The sequence below is a fragment of the Gastrolobium bilobum genome, unplaced genomic scaffold (assembly GCF_033153095.1).
Source record: "Gastrolobium bilobum isolate Gb01-03AN ecotype WA unplaced genomic scaffold, APGP_CSIRO_Gbil_v1 utg39339, whole genome shotgun sequence".
In the NCBI taxonomy this organism is placed as follows: domain Eukaryota; kingdom Viridiplantae; phylum Streptophyta; class Magnoliopsida; order Fabales; family Fabaceae; genus Gastrolobium; species Gastrolobium bilobum.
The window spans coordinates 42640-61676 of NW_026900143.1; the positions used below are offsets into that span (position 1 = coordinate 42640).

Here is a 19037-nt window from a genome sequence, read left to right on the forward strand (position 1 = left end):
AAGAACATAAATTAAGTATATGGAAATAAATGGATAATAATTTCGGAGAATTTATATTTACTTGAAACGGTTGATTGTTCGTTAATAATTAATGTTCAACAAGAATCTTTATCCAATAGTTTATGGTTTAGTGGTGTTTCATTTAGACACCAAGAATTAACCTGCTCAAATGGATAATGGATTCAAGATTTATAAGAGTCGCAACTCTAGGTGGAAAGAATCAAATTAACTAGTACTACTACTACTATTATTATTATTGTAGATAAATCTTAATATTAATTGTCATCCTGTTGTTAACCGGGGAAAATGGCACCATAGATGGTCAGGGTGAGTTTTGGTGGCAACAATTTCACAGAAAAAAGTTGAAGTACACTCGACCGTACCTGATTGAATTAATGTTCTCAGACAACACTCAAATCTCAAAACTAACTCTCCTCAATTCCCCATCATGGAATGGTCATCCTGTTTACAGCAGGTAAATCCAACTTCACTTGTATTCATTGTATTCTTGTGTAATATTTGTGTGTCTTAACAGTTGTCCCTAGTCTGAGCTGAAAGATAGAAATACACGGGGAGGAGCCATATATGCTTCACCTTGCTGTGGCAAGGTACTTTGCAGCTGCTGCAAGGTTGACAGCAACTCCTGCAAGAATTTAAGGTTGACAGCAGCTGCTGTGCAGGAAAGGCATGAGGGGGGAGGGGGAGGGGGAGGGGGCATTTCAAGTGTCTTCTTAAACAAAAAGGATATGGGGATATCCCCAATAAGGTATTTTGATGTCTAACTGTTGATGTAGCATTCTGTTTTCTGTTTCAAGTTAGTTAGCTTTATTTACTGTCTGGGCTTATATGTTAATTGGGCTTATTTGTACTGGGCCTTTTCCTTCAGTTTAGGATTAGTTAGTTAGATTGGTGATGTCATATTTAAACTCTCTGTGTGTAGAAACTTAACCGATTTTATTCATTCCCTTATTTTTGTTAATGTGGATCGATTCAGAATCTAAGATGGTATCAGAGCTCTAATCGGAGCTCTGATATTCGTCGTTCTTTGTTTGCGTTCTACGAACTTCTTCTCTTCCTATTTTTCGTTTTCAATTCGTTCTTGATTTAGCTTGCATGCACTCACTGAAGTGAATAGATGGCGAATCAGAGTTCCGACATAGATCAAGAGAATGTAACAAATCGTATACCGATTGTTACAGATCAGATTTTTTCTTCCGCAACACATGTTCCGATCGCTGATGATCCTTCAAATCCAGGTAGCACTTACTATGTGCATCCTAATGAGAATCCTTCTTTAGTTTTGGTATCTTCACTCATGGATGGAAAGAACTACCACAATTGGGCCAGATCTATGAAAATGGCTTTAATATCGAAGAATAAACTCTCTTTTGTCAATGGAACTATCTCTGTTCCAGATCCTTCTGATCCTTATTTCGCTGCATGGGAACGGTGTAACACCATGGTGCTGTCATGGTTACATCGCTCCATAACTCAATCTATTTCACAGTCGATCTTATGGATGGATCGAGCCTCAGATGTATGGAACGACCTCCGAGAGAGGTTCTCTCAGTCAGATATCTTCAAAATCTCATATCTACAGGATGAGATTTATAGGATGCATCAAGGAGACAGTAGCATCTCTGATTACTACACACGACTCAAGATCCTATGGGATGAGCTTGAAGCGTTACAGCTAACACCAACATGCAAATGCATTAAACCTTGTTGTTCAATTGCTTTGAAGGTTAGGAGTATTCGTGAAAGAGATTACTCTATTCGCTTCCTTAAAGGAATAAATGAACGATTCAGTCATGTAAGGTCTCAGGTTATGTTGATGGATCCTTTGCCATCAATTAATCGAGTTTTCTCGATGGTCATACAACAAGAGAGACAGTTGCAACTTGAAGGCAACTCTCTTAATTTTGAAGGTCCAAAAACTTTCTACAATTCTGCTGATCAAGGTAGAGGACGATCACAACCTTATCAAGCACGTGGCAGAGGACGTGGATCCTATGTTGGTCGAGGGAGAACAGGTTCGAATAGACTGTGTACCTATTGTGGAAGGACAAGTCATACGGTGGAGACATGCTTTGAGAAGCATGGCTATCCACCAGGTTTCAAACAGAGAAATACTGATTACAGGCCAAGTTTTGATTATAGGCCAAATGTTGCACACAAGGCCAATGTGGTTGATGTAAACCAGAATCATGATCCTACTGTTCCACACCATCATGCAGCTTTGCAACCAGATTCTAAAGAAGCCTTCACAAAGGATCAGTATCAAACCATCCTTGGAATGATACAACAATCTGTGCAACAAGGTTCCCCTCATATCAGCAACATGGTAGAAGCTAAGGTCCTCAATGCTGAGACCACTGATTCATCTTCAGGTAAATCTAGAATTCAATGGATTTTAGATACTGGAGCAACCGATCACATCACTCATTCCATGGATAGTTTGTCATACATTCAAAAGATTGAACCAATAGCTATCACTCTACCTAATGGAAAACATGTGTTATCTTTTCATTCTGGAACTGTTATTCTTTCCAAGACTTTAACATTGACAAATGTGTTTTATGTTGAAGAGTTCAAGGTCAATTTGATTTCAATAAATAAATTGATTCAAGACACTAATTGTACTGTGATTTTCCAGCATCTTCAATGTATCATTCAGCAAATACCTTCCAGGCTAACGATTGGTTCAGCTAAGTTGGAGAGAGGTCTCTATATTCTCAATCAACATTGCAGCAATTCTGATGGCACAAAGGGAGAAGGACTATGGAGCAATACTGCTCAGAATAAGAAAGTAGCAATGCAGTCTTCAACCATTGATATATGGCATTCTCGATTAGGACACTGCTCAAAGTCTGTAATAAGAGCCATGATAGCTCAATACCCTTTCATTTCTTGTAAAGATACAGATGATCCATGTGACATATGCCATTTAGCTAAACAGAAGAAATTACCTTTCAATACTAGTTCCAGTATTTCAAGTTCAGCTTTTGATTTAGTCCATATTGATATTTGGGGGCCATACTCGATTCCATCCATTCATGGGCATAGATACCTTTTGACTATAGTAGATGATCACACACGGTTTACTTGGGGCATACTTATGACATCTAAAGCTGAAACTAGAAATCACATTAGATCCTTTGTTACACTCATTGAAAATCAGCTTGGTATTACTGTCAAAACTTTTCGAAGTGACAATGGGCAAGAATTCTTAATGAATGAGTTTTTTGCTCAAAAAGGAATAGTCCATCAAACCACATGCATTGAGACTCCACAGCAAAATGGAACAGTGGAGAGGAAGCATCAGCATATATTAAATATTGCCAGAGCCTTACTTTTTCAAAGTAATATTCCAAAGAGTATGTGGTCATATTGTATTATGCATGCCATACATCTTATTAATCGGCTTAGTTCACCTGTCTTGCACAACAAATCTCCCTATGAGTTGCTATATAATAAGCCACCAATACTTACTCATCTTAAAGTATTTGGGTGTTTAGCTTTTGCCTCAACCACTGTCAATGGGCATCTTAAATTTCATGCTAGAGCTAGGAAATGCCTCTATCTAGGTCACAGAGATGGAGTAAAAGGATACATATTGTATGATGTGTTATCTAAGAATATTTTCCTTTCAAGAAATGTGATTTTCCATGAAGGTTTCTTACCTTTTCAACTGATCAATCTACATAACACTCAGGTAATATTCAATGCTTACCATTTGTAATTGAGTCTTCTGTTACATATGATGCACCACACAACAGCAGTAGAGACACTCCTATATCTCCACCAATTCTTACTCATCAGCAGCAGATCATTTATCTGACAGTGCACCTACTCCGTGTGATACACCACAACATGATGGATCAACCAATGACAGTAGTGATGATTCTTCTATATCTATGCCTGCAAATATATTATCTGATGATCACTCTCAACTTCCTACTGGGGTCTCTCCTCCCTCTCCAAACCAAGTATGTAAACTCCAAAAATCACTCTATGGGCTTAAGCAAGCTAGTCGTCAGTGGAATGCTCGTCTCACCACTGAACTTCTGCTCCTTGGATACTCCCAATCTTCAGCTGATCACTCCTTATTCACCAAGGTTAGCAATGGTACTTTTACTGCATTACTGGTATATGTTGATGACATGGTCCTGGTTGGTGACAATATGGATGAGATCAATTCTGTTAAACAACACCTTGATCAACAGTTCTGCATCAAAGACTTAGGACCTTTGAAATTTTTTCTTGGTCTTGAAATAGCTCGGTCACCTCATGGAATTGTTGTTAATCAACGGAAGTATGTTCTCGAACTGCTTGCCGATAGTGGTTTGCTTGGGGCCAAGGCTGCCTCCACACCAATGGAGCCTACCCTACGTTTATGTCAGAATCAAGGTGATCCTTGTGCTGATCCTGCATCATATCGTAGACTTGTGGGGCGTTTATTGTATCTTGCTAATACTCGACCGGACATATCTTTTGCTGTTCAACAGCTTAGCCAATTTGTGGCTAACCCAATGATAGCTCATTTTGATGCTGCCATTCGAGTACTCAGATATCTAAAGGGGTCTCCTGGCAAGGGGTTATTCTTCTCTTCTAGTAGCTCTCTTACACTTTCTGGTTTCAGTGATGCTGATTGGGCCACATGCTTGGATACTCGTCGCTCTATTACTGGGTTTTGTGTCTTTCTTGGCACCTCTTTGATCTCTTGGAAATCCAAGAAGCAAACCACTGTGAGTCGATCCTCCGCTGAAGCAGAATACCGTGCCTTAGCCTCTTTGACTTGTGAGATCCAATGGCTCACCTATATCTTACATGATCTTCGTGTTCCCATTTCTGGCCCTGCTATGCTCTATTGTGACAATCATGTTGCAGTTCATTTGGCCCATAATCCTTCTTTTCATGAAAGAAGCAAGCACATAGAGCTTGATTGTCATGTTACACGTCATCATATTCTGCAAGGACTAATTCATTTGATACCTATTGCCTCATCTCAACAGCTTGCAGACATGTTTACCAAAGCCCTTCATCCTACTCATTTTCGTGACTTCATGGACAAGTTGGGGTTTAAGGATATTCACCTTCCAACTTGAGGGGGGGGTGTTGATGTAGCATTCTGTTTTCTGTTTCAAGTTAGTTAGCTTTATTTACTGCCTGGGCTTATATGTTAATTGGGCTTATTTGTACTAGGCATTTTCCTTCAGTTTAGGATTAGTTAGTTAGATTGGTGATGTCATATTTAAACTCACTGTGTGTAGAAACTTAACCGATTTTATTCATTCCCTTATTTTTGTTAATGTGGATCGATTTAGAATCTAAGACTAACGTTGGGAAAACCTCTGGCTGGGTACTGGCATGGCAGTGTTGACCGAGGTGACTGAGGCTTATGATATTGGGCCAGCAAAGTGGGCCGGCCAGAATAATCCTTAAATTCACATTCTCTAATTCTCTTTTACTTTCAAGATTATTAACATAAATCTCAACACAATACAACGATATTATTGTGCAAGGCATCACCATTATTGCTCTTATCACATCTCCAAACACGGATGGCATCAAGCCAGGTCAGTATTTTAAGATCAAATTTAGAATAATGTTACTCCCAAGAATTAAAGAGGACAATATCCAACATGGACCATTAAGAGTTAAAAAATATATTTAGCAAGCAAGCAAGCATTTGATACAAATGTAACAAAAACATAAAAATAAAACAGTTTGGATTGGATTGGATTGATAAATATTTTTGCACTTCCTATCAGATTCTTGCACAAACACAAAAATTTAAGACTGCTACATAATTTCTGGGGATGACTGTGTGTGGCTGTCAAGTGTGGATGAGATGATATGGCATAAAGTTTGGGTGGCCCACCAAACAACTAGTCATCATAAGGTTGACATGCATATCACCATATAGTGCAACCATTGCCTTGGGAAGTGAGATGTCAGGTGGTATCCAAGATGTGAGAGCTGAGGATATCATAGCTATCCAAACAGAATCAGGAGTTAGAATTAAAACAGCAGTAGGGAGAGGAGGGTATGTGAAGGACATATATGTGAAGAGAATGACCATGCATACTATGAAATGGGCATTTAAGATGACTGGTGACTACAATTCACATGCTGACGGCCACTATGACCCTAATGCCTTGCCTGAGATCACAGGAATCAACTATAGAGATATTGTGGCTGAGAATGTGACCATAGCAGCTAGGTTTGAAGGAATCTCCAATGATCCGTTCACAGGAATCTGCATTGCCAATGCTACAATAGAGATGGCAGCCAAGGCCAAGAAACAGCCATGGACATGCACTGATATTGAAGGGATCACAAGTGGAGTGACCCCTCCACCTTGTAATTTGTTATCTGATCAGGGGCCAGAGAAAATCACAGCATGTGATTTCCCAACAGAGACTCTACCTATTGACATGTTGGAGCTTAAGAAATGTACTTACAACATGAAATGTGTTGGGATGTATTAGTCTATGGAGGTTATTTATTTAGGAATAGTCTTTATAATCCAGAAAGCTTGAGAAATGCATGATGTTTCAAATTATAGTAATGAAACGATTTTCTTTTCTTTTCTTCTCTCCTAGTTTCTGGAACTTGATGGCTTTATGCTGCTAAAGTTTCAAAGTTAATCAAAATTGGTCATGGCAGGTGAACAAGCCAAGTTATTTTCTGAAAATCTATTTAATCAATAATAAACCATTTCATTGTATCTCTTACAACGCGCATAATGTCTGTCCCCACATATGAAAAGTTTTCTTGTGTAATATTTGTGTCTTAACTGTTGTCCCTAGTCTGAGCTGAAAGATAGAAATACACTAACAAGGAGTCAGAGCAACTGGATATTCCTGCTGAAACCTTTTGAGTAATGCTGCTTAGCTTCTGATCATTCCAACAGCACATCTCAACAATACAATCATCCAAGAATGTGAGCTAAGAATTAAATAAAAGACGACCCCACACCAGTCTCATTGAATCTCGAGATAATTTACCAAAAAAATCTCAAGGTCTATAAAAGACTACTGCTGATATATTGTCAAAAAACATCAGAATCTTTACCTTGTGGACAAGCTTATCACAAGTGTTGAGATATATAGTCCCACATTGGTTGTATGTGCAACTAATGTGGAGTTTTTAAGGCCTTGGGCACTCCCACCCTTTGAGCTAGCTTTTGGGGTGGTGTATCCAAGGTTCTTTACATGGTATCAAAGTCTCGCCGCCCCCCACTTTCTCTTGTGGCGTTTCTTAGCACAGGTAGGCTGGGCCTGTTGCATTGTTCACTCTTCAAGCCCAATGGGCTTTTGTGTGAGCGGGCGTGTTGAGATATATAATTTTTTTATACTTTAAAATTAATAGAAACTTAGAAACAGAACAAAGAATTGAGATATATAATTTTACTTTTGATAACAAATTAAGTTTGAATTGTTACCAACATTTAGGTTTTGGACAGAATTAAATAGCCTGGCTGAAGAAATAGTTTTCGACAAAACACAATGGCATCATTTCGATTCATGTAACCAACCCCATCTAGTGAAAAAAGGTTTGAACCGTTGTTGATGTAACCATTAACCAACATTCAATATTCATTGTTATTAGAGACTAATACTTCAGAAAAAAAATAGTATTTTTTCATATTCAGATACGTATTTTTCTTTCAGCTACAACTTAATGAGCATAGCATAGCAAGTTAATCATGGTGAGCTTTCCAGGATTTCATGTCCAAAAATTAGAATTTTGATGCATTCACAAAACTAGTTGGATTGAATGACATACATAATCAACAACAACCAAACTTATCCTGTTAAGTGGAGTGAGCTATATGAGTCAAAAGATGCCATTCAGCTCTATCAAAAATCAACTTTTCAGCAAAACAATTACATCAGACAATCATCAATTTGATCCAATTTTTTTAGTGGAGCTATCACAAATCAAAAGAGAGGAACTCAGAGGAGAAAATATGAACTCCATCTTATGGATTAAAACTGAAAAATGAGAAAAATTAAAAACTGAATGAGTTCTGTACTTTACATAGCTTATATATTATAAAATTAAGCTAACAGAAAAGCTAACAGAAAGCTAACTACTTCTAACTAGTTTAACTGAGTCACGTGGGATCTGTTACTTCAAGAGCTGACGTGGCCTCCTTTATTACCCCCCCCACAAGCTGGACGAAGAATATCATGAAGACCAAGCTTGCCAATATTGAGCAGAAACGGTTGAGGATGAAGGGATTTGGTAAAGACATCAGCCAGCTGAGAAGAAGATTGAACTGGGAGTAGATGAATGGTGCCATCATTAATGCGTTCTCTTGTAACATGACAGTCGATCTCAATGTGCTTGGATCGTTCATGGAATGCAGGATTCTTAGCAAGATAGATTGCTGAGATGTTGTCACAAAACACAGCAACAGGTTTCGTGAATGGCACACATAAATCAGTGAGTAAGAACTTCAACCATTGAATCTCACAAGACATGGATGCAAGGGCTCGGTACTCAGCCTCAGCTGATGAGCGTGAAACAGTACTTTGCTTTTTTGAACGCCAAGATACAATTGAATCTCCCAAAAAAATACAAAGACCAGTGATGGACTTCCTAGTGTCTGGACAACAGGCCCAGTCACTATCGGTGAAACCTGACAGAACCAAGGATTTATTGCAAGAAAAGAACAGCCCTTGAGCTGGAGAGTTCTTGAGATACCGGAGAACTCTATGTGCAGCAGCCATATGAAGAGCCGTGGAGGATGAAACGAATTGGCTGAGCTGTTGAACAGCGAAGGAGAGATCAGGTCGTGTGGGTGTGAGATATAGCAGTCTACCAACAAGCCTTCGATATGGTTGAGCATCAGATAAAATTTCAGAAGGATCCTTGGCTTGACATAACTTGTTAGAAGGCTGCATAGGTGTGGAAACTGGTTTACAACTAAGCATCCCAGCATCAGAAAGTATCTCTAAGGCATACTTCTTCTGGTTTACAATGAGACCATCCTTTGAGCGTGCAACCTCCAAACCAAGGAAAAATCTCAGGTTGCCCAAATCCTTGATTCTGAAAGTAGAGTCTAGGAAAGCCTTAACTTGATTGATCTCGTTTAAATCATCACCTGATAAGACTATATCATCCACATAGACAAGTAAGGCTGTAAAGGAAGAATCTGTTCGTTTGATAAAGAGAGAATGATCTGCCACGGATTGTTGATATCCAATGGAGATGAGTGCTGAAGACAGTTTTGAATACCATTGACGACTCGCTTGCTTGAGTCCATAAAGAGATTTTTGAAGTTTACATACCTTGGGTGGCTGAGACTGAGGGAAGCCATCAGGAAGAGCCATAAACACCTCTTCATTGAGGTCTCCATGCAAAAAAGCATTGTTGACATCAAGTTGCAAGAGATGCCAACCCCTAGAAGCAGCCACACTAAGTAAAACCCGAACAGTAGTCATCTTAGCAACTGGGGAGAAGGTGTCAAGGTAGTCTACTCCTTCCATTTGAGTATAGCCCTTGGCAACTAGCCTGGCCTTATATCTCTCTATGCTCCCATCAGCCTTGAATTTTACTTTGTATACCCACTTGCAACCTATTATGTGTTTATCAGCAGGTCGATCAACTAGAACCCAAGTTTGATTCTGCTCCAGAGCAAAAATTTCAGCCTTCATGGCTTCTTTCCAGTAGTCATATTTTGCTGCTTGAAGATAAGTATGAGGTTCAGTGATGCATATGGAATTGCAACAAAACTTTGTAAAAGTGGGTGAGCAATTGTCATAAGACAGGACATTTGATAAAGGGAAACGTGTATCAGCATTTGATGTTAAGGAAGAAAAGCCACAATGAAAATCCTTAAGATACTGAGGGTGATTTCTGACTCTTGTGGAACGTCTAATAGGTACTGTGGCTACTTGGTTTGGACTGATATGATTTGGATTATTAAAAGGTAAGTCACTGGCTTGGACTGTTGTGTTTAAAGATAAGTCACGGGTAGGATTATTTATAGGTTGGTCACGGGAAGGATCTATGACAGAAAGAGGTTGGTCAAAGATTTGGTTAATAGGATCATTATAGGTAGGTCTATGGGAGGGAGTGTCATAGATGGGAAAGTCAGAGAGGGGTGCAGGGTTAGGAAGAGGTAAGCATAACTTTTCCTTGAATGGAAAGAAATATTCATGGAAGACAACATTTCGAGAAGTAAAAATCTCATGAGAAGTGGCATCAAAAAGGGTATAACCCTTTATTCCATCTTGGTATCCAATGAAGACAGCTTTCCTTGCTCTAGCAGAGAACTTATTTCTGTGGCTAGTCAATGTGCTAGCATAGCCAAGACACCCAAATACTCGTAGATGAGTGAGGGCTGGTGGCCTATTGTATAAAATTGAATATGGAGAGCTGTTATTTAGCAGTGGAGTGTTCAAACGATTGATCAAATGGGCTGCATGAATAACAGCAAAATTCCAAAAAGTTGGTGGGATCTGAGACTGAAAAACTAGAGCTCGAGCAACATTCAATAAGTGTTGATGTTTGCGCTCTACTCTACCATTTTGTTGAGGAGTTTCAACACAACTCCTATGATGCATTATACCTTTCTGTTGATAAAAGGAATCCATGATAAATTCAGTTCCATTATCACCGCGTAACACTTTCAATTTTGTTTCAAACTGAGTTTCTATGTATGCTATAAAATTCTGTAGACGTGGCCTCACTTCTGCTTTATTCTTGAGGAGTATTACCCAAACAAATCGAGAAAAATCATCTACTATGGTAAGAAAGAATCTGTGACCATTAATAGAAGAAACACCATATGGCCCCCATATATCCACATGTATCATATCAAAGGCTTTATTGCTTTTAGAATTGCTAAGAGGAAAAGGTAATCTTCGCTGCCTTGAGTAATGACATATGTCACAGGGACTTACATCTTCACAGGAGATAAAAGGAAATGCTTTAGACATCTGTTTGAAAACATCAAAAGAAAGATGTCCTAAACAAAAGTGTCATAACTTGGCATTATTCAATTTTCTAGCTACATTAATAGAAGCTTTACTCAAGGAGTTGTCAATCTTCATTGCTGTTTCCTGCTTATAATCAAGGAAATACAGCCCTTCCTTTGCATCAGCTATACCAATCATCTTCTTGGTATTTGCCTGTTGTATAGTGCACGAAGACTTGCCAAAAGTTAGATAACAAGGAATAGCTGAAGTCAGCTTTGAAACAGAAATCAAGTTGACCTTGAATTCAGGGACATACAAAACATCAGCTAGTTGCAGGGTATCAGATAAGAAAATAGTTCCTGATATGTTAGTCACCACTTGAGTTCCATTAGGTATCATGATAGAGATTGGCTGTATATTGTGGATAGAATTGAAAAGAGACAATACAGAACAAATATGATCTGTAGCTCCAGTATCTAGAATCCAACAGATATTACCTGCTGTGTTACTCCAAGATGCTGATGTTGGAGTTGTATTCAACGCAGCTGTACTTGTCAGATTAGTGGAATGAACTGCTTGCTGTTCATTAGGTGGTTGGCATCCATCATCTTGCAAAAGGCTTAACAATCTCTGGTATTGCCCTTGAGACAATGAAACTCCTACTTTTGAATCATCATCGAAAGTAGTTGTGTGAGTTTCTCCACCAAGTTCTTGTTGCACAAAATTAGCTGAACTATTCTGTCTTCCACCTCTTTTGAAACCAGGAGGAAAACCATGAATCTGATAACAAGTTTCAATGGTGTGGTTGGGCTTTCCACAATGAGTGCACATCTTAGTGCCACGTCCTTGGCCTCCTATATTTGGCCTAGGCCTTCCCTTTTCTGCAACAAACTTTCGGCCATAGTTCGAATTATTAGCAAAAGCATGAGATAAAGATGATTCACCTTGAGATACAGTATCGAATTGCCTTTCTTGTTGAGCAACCAAAGAAAAAGCTCGTGTGACATGAGGCAAAGGATCAATCATCATTATCTGGGATCTAACATGAGCATAGTGCTCATTCAAGCCTTTCAAGAAACGCACTGTCTGGTCTTGTTCCTTATGAGTTTGAACCATATGTATGAGCCCACAGTTGCAAGGTACTGTACATCGACACAAAGGTAAAGGACGAAGATTATCTAATTTGTCCCAAAGAGTCTTCAACTCAGTGAAGTAGTCAGTCACATTCATCTCTCCTTGATGAAGCTTATACAAATATTCTTGAATTTCAGATAATCTGAATATATCAGATTGACAAAACCTATTTCTCATATCGGTCCACACATCTGAAGCACGATTCATCCATAGAATGGATCTTTCGATTGAATTGCTAATGGATCTATGAATCCAAGCAAGAACAATGGTGTTGCATCTCTGCCAAGCAACATATGAAGGATCTTCAACAGGCGGTGGAGCAATAGTTCCATCAACAAATCCAAGCTTATTCTTGGATAATAGAGCCATGCTCATACCCCGAGCCCATGTATGATAGTTCTTTCCACTCAGAGGTGGATTCACAAGAACAAGAGAAGGATTCTCGTTTGGATGCAAGAAAAAAGGATGACCTGGATTGGTCAAGTATTCTGGAATGTTATCCGCCATTGCAGATGAAGAACAGAGAACAAGAAAACGATCAAGAAGGAAGAAAATGCAGCGGAAATGGTGGATACCAGAGCTAGGAATGCTCTGATACCATATCACAAATCAAAAGAGAGGAACTCAGAGGAGAAAATATGAACTCCATCTTATGGATTAAAACTGAAAAATGAGAAAAACTAAAAACTGAATGAGTTCTGTACTTTACATAGCTTATATATTATAAGAGTAAATACCCTTTTTGGTCCCTAGCAATATTAGCGAAATCCATTTTAGTCCCTGACAATGTAAAAGTACCAAATTGGTCCCTAAAGTTATGAAAAAAGGGCCACGTTAGTCCTTCTGTCAACTCCTCCGTCACGGTCAAACTAACGGTGCTCATGTGGCACGTTATCTGCTGACGCGGACTCCACGGTGGACACGGTGGAAAGCTGGACGACGACGTTTTGAATGAAAAGGATAGTAAAGCTTTCCAAAGGACAAACGACGTCGTTTTATTCTTCAGAAATGAAGAGGCACCAACACTGCAAGTAACCGTGGAGACTCATTTTTTTCACTAAGTTATTGCATATGATTGGAAGACCATTGTTGACCTCCACTGGAAGCTTCGTTGAACGGTGAGGGTTGTCGAAGACGGTGGTTGCAGGGAAGGCAATCAAGTGTGGACTTTGAAGGTTGTCGAAAGGCTGGTCCTGTGGTGGTTAAGGAAAGTTCGAGTGTGCTGGTTTTCTTACATGCAGGTAAGTGTTTTTTTAGGAAATCTTCAATATTTGTGGTCCCCCATCACCTGATGTTGTCTATTCTTTGTTGGAGAATGGTCCCCCATGTGCGCTCCATTGTGAGTTATCATGGTTAGGGTTAAAAAAAAAAATACCCATTTATGTATGTGGTCCCCTTCACTACCGGTTTGTAAAGTAAATTGGTTTGTGGCCCCTGATGTTCGCATGAATATATTGTAATTTACAGCCCTGTGTTGCTTTTTTTTCCAGATGGATGAATACATAGTGATAAGGTATCATCATGGGGGTGTGTTGAGGAGAGATGATAAAGGGGCCCTAACCTATGTAAATGGCAAAATGGTTGACTTACCTGAGATGGATGCTGACTTCGTCAACCTGCGTGACCTTGATACTCTGTTCAAGGGTTATGGGTATGAGACGTGTAAGCAAATGTTGTGGCTCATGCCAAACGCAACAGATTTAGATGTAGGTTTAAGGCCTTTGAATACGGACGCTGATATTGTGGAGATGGTCAAGGCTGCATTGAGTAATGGCAATCTCATAGAAATTTACTTTGAAGATTGCATTGCAACCCCTGTCTATGTTTCACCAGAAGAAGTTATTGCACATGCACATGAGGGTGGCAGTGGTGGAGAGGAGGATGAGGGTGGCAGTGGTGATGGGTTGGAGGATGAGGGTGGCAGTGGTGGAGAGGAGGATGAGGGTGGCAGTGGTGATGGGTCGGAGGATGAGGGTGGCAGTGGTCATGGGTTGGAGGATGAGGGTGGCAGTGGTTATGGGTTTTCTACTGATTCAGAAGATAGTGTGGAGGATGAGGCAAATAATCCTCCTCCACCTATGTATGATACAGAAACAGAGAGTGAAGAGGAGTGCAAGGGGAAGGGTAAAGCTGCTGGAAAAAAAAAGCAAAAGAGAACGAAAAAAAAGAAGGTTGAAGATGTGGCAAGGGAAGAAACAATGGAAGAGGAGGAGAAGTCAATGTCTTTCGAGGAGGGTGGGTATGGGTATAACTCTGAAGAGTTGAACACGCCTCCTTCAAGTGGTGCTGAAGAGGATGAAAGGGTTGTCAATCCAAAATTTAATGTGCATGAGGAGTTTGGTCATGTGCACTTAGAGGTAGGAATGGAGTTTGTGAGTCTTCAATTATTTAAAAATGCTGTCAAAGACTACAGTATTGATCTAGGAAGACAATTCAAGTGGCTGAAGAATGACAAAGTAAGGGCCCGAGCAAAGTGTAGTAATGATGAATGTGATTGGACGATTTACTGTTCGTGGAACAACAAAATGAAAGCTTTCCAAATCAAGACTTTTAATAACATACACACTTGCTGCAGACTTTTTAGAAACAAGAGGGCAAGTAGGGATTGGGTTGCGAAGAAGTTAGAAAAAAGGCTAATGACACAGCCGAACATGACAAGGGCTGAGGCCTACGACCACATGAAAGAGGAGTACAAAGTTCATGTCCATTTGAAGAAAGTGACCAAAGCATTTCAGAAAGCCAAGGCCAAAATAGAAAGGTGCGAAAAAGAACAGTACGCAAAATTGAGAGACTACTTAGGTGAGATATTGAGAAGCAATCCAGGGTCTACATGTCAAATGCAAGTGATCCCACAACCTGATCCGAAATCCTCTCCCATATTTTCTAAGTTGTACATTTGTCTGGATGCATACAAGAAAGGGTTCAAAGCTGGCTGCAGGCCCTTAATTGGTTTGGATGGATGTTTCTTGAAAGGATATTATGGAGGTCAATTGTTAAGTGCAGTTGGTGAGGATGCCAACAAAAGTTTCTATGTCATTGCATATGCAATTGTTGATAGTGAAACAAAAGAGAACTGGAAGCGATTTTTAACCCTATTACAGGAAGACATTGGCCCTCACGCAGTGTTTGGATGGAATTTTATTTCTGACCAACAGAAGGTGTGTTAAGCTTGTTTCATTTCAACTTGCTTAAGTATTCAGATTGATCCAATTGTTGAATGATTTTTTTCTGCTGTTATTTACCTGCTTATTAACCCTATCATGATTACATAAACTGCATTGCTGATGTTAAGTGCATTGCTGATGTTTAGTGCATTTCTGATGTTAAGTGCATTCCTGATAATGTCAGGGACCAATTAGTCCCTCGTGCAATTTTTCAGGGACCATAACGACCCTCGATGGCAATTGCCAGGGACCTATTTGATCCTCGTCTATTTGAGTCAGCAACACTTTGTGGCAATCTATATATGTTTTTGTGATACCTTTTTTTTTTTTGTCTGTGTGTAGGGGCTGATTCCAGCACTGCAAGAGGTGATGCCTGGTGCATATCATCGTTTTTGTGTGCAGCACGTTTGGAAGAATTTCATAAAGCAATGCAAAGACAAGGCAATTCGAACCATGGTTTGGGAGTGTTCAAGATGCACCACTGTCCCCCAGTTCCAGCAATGCATGGCACGATTGAAAGTAAAGAATGAGGCTGCATGGAAGTACTTGGATGGCATCCAGCCCTCAAGTTGGGTGAAAGCTCATTTCAGCCACTGGTCTAAATGTGATAATATCACAAACAACATGGCAGAGGTATGGAATGCCAAGATCGTTGGATATAGGTCAAAATCGATTATCACTCTATTGGAGGAACTGAGATGCTACATTATGAGGAGGATGGCTGCACATCAGAGGGTGTTAGGAACTGTTCGGGGTAAACTAGCTCCTGCTCAGCAATTGAAACTGGATCAGTTAAAGGTTCTTAGCAATTCATGGACACCCACTTGGACTGGAAATCTGCAGCAAGATATGTATGAGGTCAGTGGGAAAGGTGATAGAGTTGGAGTCAATTTAACAACACATACATGTGCATGCAATGTATGGCAGTTGACTGGACTGCCTTGTGAGCATGCTATAGCAGCAATTTGTCACAAAAATGAGCCAGCCGAGAACTATGTCCATCAATGGCTTACAGTTGATGCATTGCATGCCACATATGAGCACACCTTAAACCCAGTGAACTCGGACAAGTATTGGCCTGCATCTGATGAACCCAAACCTCTTCCACCAAAACTGAAAAGGCCAATTGGGCGACCCAAGAAACACAGGAAGAAGGACCCAACTGAAGACCAAGGGAGCATGACAAAGAAAGTTAAAAGGACATATGAAGCCAAGTGTAGTAAGTGTGGTCAGACTGGACACTATGGCAAGAGTTGTAAGGGGCCAGCAGCTTCCAAAACAGACAAGAGCCAAGCAAGACCACAATCTGTGAGGATTGGCACAGACTCAGTAAATGAAATCCCATTAAGTCAAGGAGGCCCGTTAGAAATTGGTAGTTCTCAGGCACAACAAATCAACTTGAGAGGATGCAGCCCACCTCCTTCAAATCCAGAAGAAGCAAATGCAGTGTTGACTGAAGAGACAATTAAGGCAGCCAGCACTGGCACACGAAGCAGATTTATGCACTTCATGACAGCACCTGGTTTTATGCCACCAAGGCGATCCTCAAGAAAATGAGCTGCTGATGAAGACGAACAAAGGAGTAGTGCATGAGCCAACTGAAAATGAGTGGATATAATGCCCTTTTTTTGTACATTCTGGCCATTTTTTTTGGGAGGCCTTTTACAGATATAATGTAATCATTTTGATGCATGGCCAATATTGTATTTATAGGCCTCACTTGTAATTTCTATCAGTTGGCTTTTATTTGTAATGCACTACTGGTTTGTAGTTGTAGGAAGACAATTATATGTAACTGGTTTATTTCTAGACATGCATGTTATGTGGCAGGGTTGATGAATGTGATAAGTTCATGTCCATTTTATGTTTTTTAACTGAGTTAGCTTGTTGTTGGTCATTTAGCTGTCATATTTGCATTCTGGTGCAGGTTTGTGCTGTGTTACTGATTAAACAGATCATGTCCAATTTTCTGGATGCAGGGACCAATTAGGACCCCGACAATCATTGTCAGGGACCAATTTGGACCTCTACATGCTGCATTTTTGTGATACTTCTATTTTGTTGATCTGGGCTGCATTCAAAAGCATATAAGTCAGGGACATCAAGTGTATCTGATGTAATGCATTACTGTTTTTTAAAATGAGTGCTGCATTTTGTTGATTTGGACATCAACAACTCATGTCCTATAATTCTGGAATCAGGGACCAATAAGTGCCCCGTGCACTTTGTCAGGGACCAAAACGACCCTCGACTAACATTGCCAGGGACCTAATTGGTTCTCGTGTTTTGCAATCAGTAACAAAATATGCATAACAGTATGCAACTTCTGTATCAGCAATGTCATGAGTTATGTGTCTATATCAGTAGCAATCTATATCTGTTTGTGATACAATGTAGCAATCTTTTATCCTTCATTCGATGCCTAACTATGCAATAATATATAATGCCATAATATATTAAGGAATACATTCAAGGCTTTTTTATAATAGGCCATATGATAATACACACAAACAAATTTGAACTAACACATAATTTGTATAACAACAGGAAGGAGTACTCATTACAATTCACTGAAGCAAAAATACATTTGGGTCACTTTTTTTCACTTTTACCACACTAACAACAAACATACAGATCATGATCATACCCACACAAGCACCTAAGACCCTAACTGACCTATCAACTGTCCTAATTTTTTTGTCCATCCTAACTAACTCCTCCACCATCTTCAGGTATACATCATTCAGTTTTCTTTCCTGCTGATGAAGCTTCATTCCTTGCTCAGTAATCTTCACATCTTGCTCTCTCATCATCATCTCCACATACTTCAACTTGAAGTTAATTTCAGCAACATCCAACTCCACAGTGTGAATTCTTGCTTCTTCCAGTTCCATGGGTTCATTACACATGTCATCTACCCATCTAAAAAAATCACAATAGGGTTTCTTCACCTGAAAAAATAAACACCATGGTTAGCAAGTGTTCCAACTCAATAAAGGAGTAGATTACAAATTCGTACCTTGAAGTTAGGACACCCAAGGAAAGCCCTGTTTGGGTTCCTCTCAGTTTTGGAGGTATAGACAATACTTTGTCTCCCACATTTGCACCTCCAACCAGTGGTCCTTGCCATTGTTCTTCCCCCCATTGATTTACTCCCACTTGACCCCCCCATGCCAGAAGAAACACTCATCTTCTCCCACGCCCAGAAATCCGGTTGATGGCTTAATGTCTTTCGTCGAGTTTCAATCATCAAAGTGCAAACTTTCTGGCGGCGTTTTGCTGTTTACAGATTTGCTCATCAATTTGGGGGATGGAGTTTCCGGTTTAGGGTTCTATTGAAGGCATTTGGGGTTTTTTTCAATTTTAGGGTTCATTATTTGGGTTTTATCAATTAATTGCATTCAAGTAAAACGACGTCGTGCTTTCCATGGGTGTCCACCGTCGTCGTCCAGCTTTCCACCGTGTCCACCGTGGAGTCCGCGTCAGCAGATAACGTGCCACATGAGCACCGTTAGTTTGACCGTGACAGAGGAGTTGACAGAAGGACTAACGTGGCCCTTTTTTCATAACTTTAGGGACCAATTTGGTACTTTTACATTGTCAGGGACTAAAATGGATTTCGCTAATATTGCTAGGGACCAAAAAGGGTATTTACTCATATTATAAAATTAAGCTAACAGAAAAGCTAACAGAAAGCTAACTACTTCTAACTAGTTTAACTGAGTCACGTGGGATCTGTTACTTCAAGAGCTGACGTGGCCTCCTTTATTTGGTCTTCTACTCATATAACCAAACCACCTTA

General features: G+C 39.8%; 1 protein-coding gene and 1 pseudogene across 1 annotated transcript; one reads left to right on the plus strand and one right to left on the minus strand.

The window, feature by feature from the left end:
* The first annotated feature begins 293 nt into the window (after nucleotides 1–293).
* LOC133295507 (probable polygalacturonase) lies at nucleotides 294–6513 on the plus strand (annotated as a pseudogene).
* A 10950-nt stretch (nucleotides 6514–17463) lies between these two features.
* On the minus strand, nucleotides 17464–18365 carry LOC133295505 (uncharacterized). Its single transcript, XM_061494348.1, has 3 exons — nucleotides 18255–18365; nucleotides 17912–18186; nucleotides 17464–17590 (listed from the first exon to the last, which is right to left on the minus strand). Exons 1-3 carry the CDS (start codon nucleotides 18363–18365, stop codon nucleotides 17464–17466), a joined length of 513 nt encoding a protein of 170 aa, XP_061350332.1.
* Nucleotides 18366–19037: the final 672 nt, after the last annotated feature.

What these genes read in the sequence shown, in the direction of transcription:
- LOC133295505 (XM_061494348.1), bottom strand. Translation starts at nt 18,365, where the DNA reads ATGGCAAGGACCACTGGTTGGAGGTGCAAATGTGGGAGACAAAGTATT. An exon ending in TTGGGTGTCCTAACTTCAAG is followed by an intron (nt 18,187 to 18,254) that starts GTACGAATTTGT and finishes TTATTTTTTCAG; the next exon opens with GTGAAGAAACCCTATTGTGA. An exon ending in AAAATTAGGACAGTTGATAG is followed by an intron (nt 17,591 to 17,911) that starts GTCAGTTAGGGT and finishes CTACTGATATAG; the next exon opens with ACACATAACTCATGACATTG.